This window comes from Nicotiana tabacum, chromosome 3 (genome assembly GCF_000715075.1).
Source record: "Nicotiana tabacum cultivar K326 chromosome 3, ASM71507v2, whole genome shotgun sequence".
NCBI classification, from domain to species: Eukaryota; Viridiplantae; Streptophyta; class Magnoliopsida; order Solanales; family Solanaceae; genus Nicotiana; species Nicotiana tabacum.
The window spans coordinates 22,748,685-22,758,562 of NC_134082.1; the positions used below are offsets into that span (position 1 = coordinate 22,748,685).

Sequence of the window (9,878 nt, forward strand, 5' to 3'; positions counted from 1 at the left end):
TATAAAAGGCGCCGAAGACAAGCAATAATCCTCCATATGGAAGGACTTACTTGTGTCAAACACACCAAGCAATAGAGGCAGAATTCCACAATAACGGAGTCAAGCTCTCCACTTAGAGAAAATGCCCCCAAAATGAAGGGATACATATAGAATTATGTAAAACCCTTCTTGGGTAAGGTTATCCACTCCGTCAGATCAGGAGCGATAATATCTAAATCCTGACAACGGCAATCTTCCTTCACAGTAGGAATACTGGAAGGACGGATGGAAGAAGGGTATCTGCCAACAGCCCATGTACGAGCATTAGCAGAAGGAAATTTTCTTCGAAGACTTAAGTTATGACGAGACTTCTAGGGATGATGGTGCTTGTTGTAGGAGGAGTGGCCTCATCGGCTTTGCCTTTGTTCTTTGAGGAACTAAGTTTTTTAGAAGAAGAAGCCATTCTATGTTAAAGATGAAGGAAAAGCTTTTCTCATATGAAGGAAATTAAAGAAATGGTGGAGATAAAGTACGAGTTGAACGAAGAAAGTTTGATAGATTTTGAAGAATTATGAGGTGTGAATAAAAGAGTTTGATGTGTATAAGTGAAGAAATAGGCGGCTAAAATTGTGGCCATAATTATCTCGATGACCAATAAAACTAATGCTAAATCATGGGATGACGCATTTTCGAGACATTAAATGCAAAGAGACTTGCGTCTAATCAACCGTTAGAAAACTTTTCAGAGAAGGTCAGTGAATTTTCCGCCAAAAGAGTTATTTTCTACCAACTTTCCGGTGACATAAATTTGTGCCACCGAAAAGTAGAGGGACTATCTGTATAGGGTAAAATATGTTTACTTTAAATGATCAAATAAGAAAGTGACGCGTGGATCCGAAGACAGAAGACAGTTGAATCGGAAGGCGACAATCCCATCTGTTAGCAGAGAGAGTAATACTCACAGAGATGAAATAAATGTCTACCACCGGTAGCATTAAATGAAGAATACTCTAAAGCATTAAGTATATGGTCCGTTACAAGGAATATAACATTCATTGCCTGCCTTTATACTTTAATGACCCTCACAACTGACATTAAAGAGGGGCTTGATCCTAGGACCTTGTTCCCTATGTGCAGCTATAAATAGTGAGCTCTACTATCATTGAAGAAAAAAAGAATTTTCTAGCAAACATTCGCTTCATTCTATTCAAAGCTTAATACAATGTTATCTTTTTGTTCTTTGATATCATTGCTATTGTGCCCGGGGAACCTTGCTCCCAGAATTACTATTTCTGCTATTTTATCTCTATCTTAAGGCTAAGTATTATATTTTTATCTAATTCATCTATTATTTCATGATCAAAATTAATTCAGTTGTTTATAAATAATGTATAAATTCAACTGTACTGTTTTACGAGTAAATAATATTAAATTTTTTTATTTGTCTATTTTAGCAAATTAAGAGTGAATTTGTTAGTTTTTAAATTTTACCCTTGTCCTTATGTAAATTAATTGAAATATTAGTAGTCTAATTACCATTAATGAGAATAATTTAGTAAAATAAATACTTTTTAATATTTACCTAAGAGCAGTGTAAAAAGCAAAAAAGCAAATTGGACAAATAAAAATATAAAAGAGAACGAAGATAGTACTTACAATATTTGTCGACAATGCATTACCTTTTTTGTTTTTGTTCTTTTCTTCCACCCTTTTAGTTGCCAATTCCATAGCCTTTTTTCTTTAGTTGCACATTATTATACACTCGAAAAATTATCAGAAGAATCGCCAATATTCTACACACAGATTAACGTGCTTCTCAAGTTTTACGATTTTGGTTCTTTTTGGGAAAATATGAAGCATCCTCTTTCAAAATCAGAAATTTTCTCTTAAGCACTTAAATTAATACTACTAGCTTTGATTCATAATGGCCTAAACGATATTGAGCATGAGTCTACTGATCGACAAACAACTTCTATCTACAGATGTTTGGATTGGTCGACTTGATCACACACAAATAGGCAGGGGTGTACATAGGTCGAGTTGGTTCCGATTTTCTAATTACCAAATCAAATCAATTGTATCGTTATTAAATTTAAAGACCAAACCAAACCAATAAAAGTCGGATTTTTCAATCTCGGTTTTTCTCGAGTTTTTTCGATTTTTTTTTTCATAAAGTCTTTCATAACACAAAATATAGAATTTGTGCTTCAAATATTTCTTTAATCCTAGTAAAATAGAACTATATAAGGTGTTTTTCAATAAAATAACATAAATATGAGATGAGTCAGGGCATTGTACTAAAATATTCAACAACAACAACAACATACCCAGTATTATCCCACACCGTGGGGTCTGGGGAGGATAGTGTGTTCGTAGACCTTACCCCCACCTTGTGAGGATAGAGAGGTTGTTTCCAACAGACCCTCGGCTCATGAAAGCATAAGCACCCCATTAATGAAAATATAGACAAAAAGGGACAGTACCAAAAAGCCATATAAAAATAGGAAAAAAAAGAACAAGATAGTAAGGTGATCAACAATGAAAGAAAACAACTAAAAATTCAACAATAAAGATAATAAAATCGCATAAAATAAGTATTATTAATAAGCCATAATAAACAAGCATAATTTAAAATTACTAATAATTTGCTAAAATAAGTATGACTAATAAATAGTACTATTTAGATGACTAAACACTAAAAGAAAAATAAGTTATACATTTTATCTAAACCACGGAAAAACTAAAAAATAAATATCCAACACTATTTTCATTAATAGTATAATTGAGTTGAATGTCTTTTATTAGCATTAACATTGATTTGATATTGGTTTAGGATTTATTTGAGTTACTAACATTTATGAACTATAAAACTTATTGGAGCATCCAAAAATTATAAGTCCAAACTTGAAAGAATACGTGAAAAAATAAAACTATAAAAAAGCTTAAGGAATATTTATAAACTACACTACTATAAATATTTTTATATATTAAATATATTTAAAACTTCTATACATATAATAGCGGGTTGGTTTGGTTTCGGTTTGAATTTTTTTAGTTAAAACCAAACCAAACTAAACATGGTCGGGTTATTTTTTTCAACACCAAACTATAATTGGATTTTTTTTCGGTTTAACTCGAATTATTAAGTTGGTGCAATTTATCAGTTTCATTTGTACGCCCCTACAAATAGATAAGGCAGACTTGGAGAAGTTATCTAAATCGCTATCGATATACTGTTGGAGTTATTTCGTCCAATATTCATGCACATGCTTTAAGAAAAATATTTAACAATCTTAATAAGAATATTTGTCAAAATTGTTCTTTATCACTACTACTATTAGAATAGTAATAGTAAATTTGAAAAAAATTACTCCGCATAAATGTTTGTATTTTTATTTTTTACTAAAACGTCAATTAATTAAACAAAGTCAAAACTTGTCAAAACAACAAATAATATGGCCAGAGGTATTTTCTTTAAAATTACAGCATTATGTATCAACTTTTATAATTGCTTTTTTTTTAGTACAAAACCTATTTTACTAACTATCACTTTTGTTTTGCCTCTTCCTTCTAAATTTCATGTTTCTATTTTTTTTTCTATGATTATCGTGGTGATACTAATATTTTTCTCTTTTGTCTTTGTGTTTTCTTGAGCCGAGGGTCTTTCGGAAACAGCCTCTTTACTCCTTTGAGATAGGGATAAGGTCTGCTTACACACTACCTTCCCCAGATCCCACCATTGGAATTTTAGTGGGTTGTTGTTGTTGTTTTATAATTGCTTTCGTTTTCTAGTTTTGTTTTGCAATCCAGCTAGCCACGTACCGTTGCCAGGCAAATTTCCCTTTCTAAGCTTTTGATAAATCTTTCTGAAAATACTCCAAATTAATAAATTAAAGTCTAAATGCCAAACCAATCAAATAAAACAAAAACCACAAAAGATAACGTACTAAAAGAACACATTTTAATTAAGTAGAAAGCCAAAGGTAGACTATAAGAAAGCCGTTGTATTGAAATGGTGGCCCGTGGGGACCAATTGCAAGCTCACAAATTCGACAATAATGGAGTAGTATTGGACGGCTCAAAATAATATTAAGTTAAAACAATTAAACTAAACATAAATTCTTTTTCCACTCTAAAATAAATCATTAAAAGTCCTCTCTTTTCTCCCATAAATACCTATCCATTTTACACTCACTTCTCATCATCCATATCCCTTGTTTCAAATTTTCTTTCTTTTTCGTCAGCCATGACTAAAGAAGTAGAGGTAGCAACAGAGCAACCAACAGAGTTTTCAGCAAAAGACTATACTGACCCTCCACCAGCTCCTTTAGTAGACTTTGAGGAGCTGACACAATGGTCACTTTACAGAGCTGTTATTGCTGAGTTCATTGCCACTTTGCTTTTCCTTTATGTTACTGTTTTGACTGTGATTGGGTATAAGGTCCAGTCAGATGTCAAAGCCGACGGTGATATCTGTGGCGGCGTTGGTATTCTTGGTATTGCTTGGGCTTTTGGTGGCATGATTTTCATTCTTGTTTACTGCACCGCCGGTATCTCCGGTAAGTTTCTTGCTTCACCCTCCCTCTGTGTCAGTTTAGGTCGATTTATTTTTTTTGTTCGTTCCAAAAAGAATATTTTTTTTTTAAATTTGGATATTTTTTGACTTGTTTAGGGCCATAAATTTTAAAAATATTCATTTTTTCTTAAATTTCGTGTCCCGTCAAACAGATTATAGCAAGTAATATGCTCTATTTTTAGGTTATTAACTTTTTTTTTAGTCATGTTTTACATCAATTGATATTATTAAATTTTTTGGCTGTATATAAAAGTTAATTTCAACTCAATTATACATATTGAAAGTGTAAATAATTTTTAGTATCTAACTATGTCTATTTTAATTTATTATAGCAAATAATCTGTTCTTATTTTTTAAGTTACTGAATTTAATTTTATAAATAATTACTTTTTATTATCGTTTAGGTGATTCTTTTAAGTGTATTAATTGTTTCTTTACAATTCAGTTGGTTTTATTTCTTAGTAGAAAGTCATCTTGATAATATGATAATCGTGAAATTTTAATTCAAATACTCTGATATCATATTGAATTGTGTGAAAATACAAATTTAATTTATATGCACTAAAGGAGTAATTTTTAAAAAAAAATATCACCCATTTTAATTCGTCATAAAAGTCATCTCAGATTAGAATATTTATTAATGATTATATGTTATTATTAGTCATCTTAATATAAAATAAAAATTATCAGTGCACAAAAATTAAATATTACTAATATACGTTTATATGCATACAGGAGGACACATAAACCCAGCAGTGACATTTGGGCTGTTTTTGGCAAGGAAAGTATCATTGATCAGAGCAGTATTGTACATGGTGGCACAGTGTTTGGGTGCAATCTGTGGTGTGGGTTTTGTGAAGGCATTCCAGAGTGCTTATTATGTTAGGTATGGTGGAGGTGCTAATGTCATGGCTCCTGGCCATACCAAAGGTGTTGGATTAGCTGCTGAAATTATTGGTACTTTTGTTTTGGTTTACACTGTCTTCTCTGCCACTGACCCTAAGAGAAATGCTAGAGACTCCCATGTCCCTGTAAGTATTCTATTCTCTTCATATTTTTTAAGGGCAAACCAATATTTGTAAATAGTGAAATTTTGCCCCGGTGCACTAAGCTCCCGCTCTTATCCTGCATTTTGCAAGAGATCACGGCTCGAACCCATGACCTCCTGATAACATGACAATAACTCTCGTTCAAATTTTGTATTTACAAATACAAAAATATTATTTATTGTCAAAAAAGGCCCAAGTCTTATCCTAATCTCATTATATCAGTTTCACCCCAATCCTTTTCTGAGTTGTAGCGTTTGTTAGGCCTCCAATACTAGCTATGGGATCGACTACAAACCATAGCTAAAGACAACGCTCTCTTTGACTTTCTAAAAGTGACTCACCAGGGCTTCTAGTTGATAGAAGAAGTATTTGATTTTGTGATGCCAAATAGCCAATTTTCTACCCATTATAACTTTTAGTGTAATTGAAAGAGGCAGGTAACCTAACACCATGTACCATTTTCTCTATAATCTTTCATAAAAAAATTATATAAAAAACTTGGTAACCTTAACATTATCCCATTCTTTAAGTAATTCGCCCATTTCATTACAGAATTTGTTTTACATAATGATTTAAACGGAGTTTGGCCATAACACTAAAAGTTATCATATAACCAGAAGATTATGAGTTCACTATGTAAAAGCAATTAATTACAAAAAAGAAAAAATACAAAATAAAATTAGGTATAATAGACCCAATATGTTATCGCCCTTCCTACGACCCACATATAGAAGCAGTTTGGTGACCTTTGCGTTCTTTGTACATATTCACTAAACTTCCAGGTATAAAATTGATTAATCTAAGTATACAACAAAACCTTAAATTATTTTTAAAAAAAAAGAACGATAATCGATCTAATGTTGTATTATATTTGAATATGATCAGGTGTTGGCACCACTTCCAATTGGATTTGCTGTGTTCATGGTTCACTTAGCCACCATACCAATTACTGGAACTGGCATCAATCCTGCTAGAAGTTTTGGTGCAGCAGTTATTTACAATCATGACAAAGCTTGGGATGAACACTGGATTTTCTGGGTGGGTCCCTTCATCGGAGCCTTCGCCGCCGCCGTCTACCACCAGTTCATCCTCCGTGCTGGTGCCATCAAAGCTCTTGGTTCCTTCAGGAGCAATGCCTAAAAAATTTCAATCCAATTGAATAAAACCAGCCATGAAAAATTGTAGATATTTCCCAATGGGAAAAGAAAAAAAAATGTACTGTTTGTTTTTCCTATGAATTTCCCTCTTTTGTGTATTTTTCTACTTGTAATCTTCATTTCCCTTTTTTATTTTTACTTCCTTGCTCTCTTTTTTCAATCTTGTCTCTTGTATCTTTGAATTATTGTTGCTTCCTAGTAATTTAAATTAATGTTTCGGCTTCTCTTTCCTTTTCGGTTTTTAGTTTAGCCAAACTGAATTTACCTAGTTTACCTATATAAACTAGGTAAAAATTAACTTGCACTCGAAGCCTATTGGCTTAGAAATTAAGCAATAATAAGAATTACTAGTAAAAAGTGTATATAAGAAAAGCGACAATGACTCTTAGTTATCTTTGCCTCTATTTGTCGCATCCATTTTTCTAATCGAGGAAGAGTCACATAACACTAGCTGAAATGTCTATTTCTGAAAATCAACAAATACTCATTTGTATCCAACGATAGTAAAGATAATACATACATTAATTCAGTAACACTTGCATCAGATAACATTTACTAAGTATATTTTTGAATACCACTCCAAAACTAAAGTGCTAACTTCCTCTTCATTTCATTTCTACCTTTCGTCCTTCTCCGTGTTATTTTTCAAATAATTTTAAGAAATTTCAATCATTTCTACATAGTCACTCTTTTTTTATTGAACACATTAATCGTCTATTATCAGTTTCAATATTTTTGTGGGACCATATAATTATTATTTAGTTAAATGTCCAAACAAAACACTCATTAGACCTTTGATATGATGCAACTTGACATAAGTTGTGCGAGTTTTTTTTTTTTTTTTTTTTTTTAGAAATTAGTAAATTTAAATTATAAACCTTTAAATCCAATTTGAAGCTCCATAATTTATGTATGAGACGCAAGATAATTTTTATTTATAAAAATGCTTAGGAATCTCTTAATTGATGCATTTGTCTGTATCCGTCTCTTGTGGCTGTCATTGTCATGAGGATAAAAAAAATGAAAACAAGTTCCTAAACCTATGACCTTATTCCACCACCCTTATCCAAAACCACTTAAATAATTGTCATGAAGTAAAGCATTACCAAAAATTAGAGTTAAAATATTCATAGGACAATGACAACCTAAATTGGCTTTTGTTGATATGCTTCTCGAAAATGCTATCATGATTGATACGTCTTACATTTTATAATCCTCTTTTATCAATTAAAATAATGAACCAAAATGATGAAATGGAAACATGTTAGGTAAACAGAGCTTAACTAAACTACTTTTTTATTGTTTCTTTAAAGAGATAATGTTCCTATTTCTCTTAGTCAATTATTTATAAAGGTGGGTATGTTATTTCCCTGTCACCTTGTCCATATCTCAATCACTTCCTAGCCTTAGTTTTCTTTTTCCCATTTGGTGGTGAGATGACCACTGCCACTCTATTTTTGATAACCATAGTATCCCCGAACATATAAACAAAGAAAGGTAGTGTTAATATCTCTTTTATAGGAACTACGTTTCAATATCAAACGGTGGAATGTAATAGTAATGTGGTAGACCAAAACACTAAACTACCTCGGAGCATAGATGCTCCTTCTACTATGTAATTATGCCCAATATATATTTTTGATGTTCGGCTATAAACGTATATTTTTAGTGTATTGCTTATTTTATATTTAAGTGTTTTAATGATTAATTGTTCTATGTTTGAGTTTAATTGAGTTATTTTTATGAGTAGGACCATTGGAATACATAAATGAATGAAAGTTGCATAAAATTTGTTGAAGACACAAGAAAAGAGCACGAAAAGGAAAAAATCGGATTAAGGCAAGGGAATCACGCCCCAAACCAGGCCTCACCTGCTCTAAAGCATGGTCCACCTAGTTACAGACCAGGCCTCGCCTGCTCTAAGGTCTGATCCCCCAATCCATGAATAAGTTATTTTCTACTCGGTTTTGGACTAGGAGACTCCTATCCTAACCTATAAATACCCTATAAACGTAATTATTAAGGTGTTGGTCAATTTTTGGGAGGAGAACGCGCCACTTTTGGAGGGGAGAACGAAAGCCACGCTTGAAGAAGATTTAATCTCATAGTTTATTAGTTCTTGAGTTGTGGAGTGCTACATGAACGTTGTAATTTGAAGCTTGAATTATTTTTGTTATTTTATCATATTGGTTTATTTATTCAATCTTGTGCTTAATTATTTGATTGCTTGATCACCAATTGAATACTATCTACAAATCTAGGATTGAACTCGGGAGAAGGAATTCTAGATTGCATATAAGATTGAGTAGAGCAAGATATTGAACCTGAGTATCGGGAATAGATTTACGATTAGGATAGGGATATAACTAATCGCCTTGATTGGTTACTATACTGAAATTATTAATGTGCTTTTGTTAATTCTTATTTCATAGGAATATAGGTATTATGTTAGCTTGAATAGGCGAGTAGTACTTCGGGAGAATACTATGCGTAATATTAACCCTATCAATCAATAAATCAAATAAATTAATTAGTCAATTTAAGTAAAAAAAAAACTCAATGGTATTGTTAGCTAATCTATAATTCTGGAATATTTATTCCCATTGAATTCGTCTCTAAGATTGCCGACTTGTTTTCTATAATCGCTTAGTTTGTTACTCTTGATTAGTTTTAGTTAAATATACATACTTTAGAAAATCGCTTGAATAGATTAATTATTTGGTTTTAATTTAATTGATAGTTAATACAAGTCCCCATGGGTACGATATCTGAACTTACAATCCTATATTACTTATCGACCACGTATAGTTGCGTGTGCATTTGGGAGCAACACACAAAGTAAGTGTGGTGTGCAAAAGCGAGCAGATGACCAAAAATAAGTGTGGGGTGTCCACACACAAGACCAATGCCTGAGAGAAGTCTAAGTATCCCGTGAGCTGCTAATGCGTCAGCCTTTGGCCTACCAGTGAGTCTCTTTTACCCTCTTATTAGTTATTAAATGCATTGAGGACATTGCACAATTTTAAGTGTGCTTTGAGGAGATTGTCTGGGTGATTTTTTTATGCTATCCTATCTTAGTGGTGGTACTCTTTCTTAGTGTACTAGTTTTTGTTAAAA

At 32.2% G+C, this 9,878-nt stretch overlaps 1 protein-coding gene across 1 annotated transcript; it reads left to right on the forward strand.

The window, feature by feature from the left end:
* The first annotated feature begins 4,218 nt into the window (after positions 1 to 4,218).
* LOC107763243 (aquaporin PIP2-4-like) lies at positions 4,219 to 6,855 on the forward strand. The gene is made up of 3 exons (NM_001324790.1): positions 4,219 to 4,538; positions 5,291 to 5,586; positions 6,490 to 6,855. The coding sequence occupies exons 1-3, from the start codon at positions 4,226 to 4,228 to the stop codon at positions 6,742 to 6,744; spliced, it is 864 nt and encodes a 287-aa protein (NP_001311719.1). The 5' UTR covers positions 4,219 to 4,225; the 3' UTR covers positions 6,745 to 6,855.
* Positions 6,856 to 9,878: the final 3,023 nt, after the last annotated feature.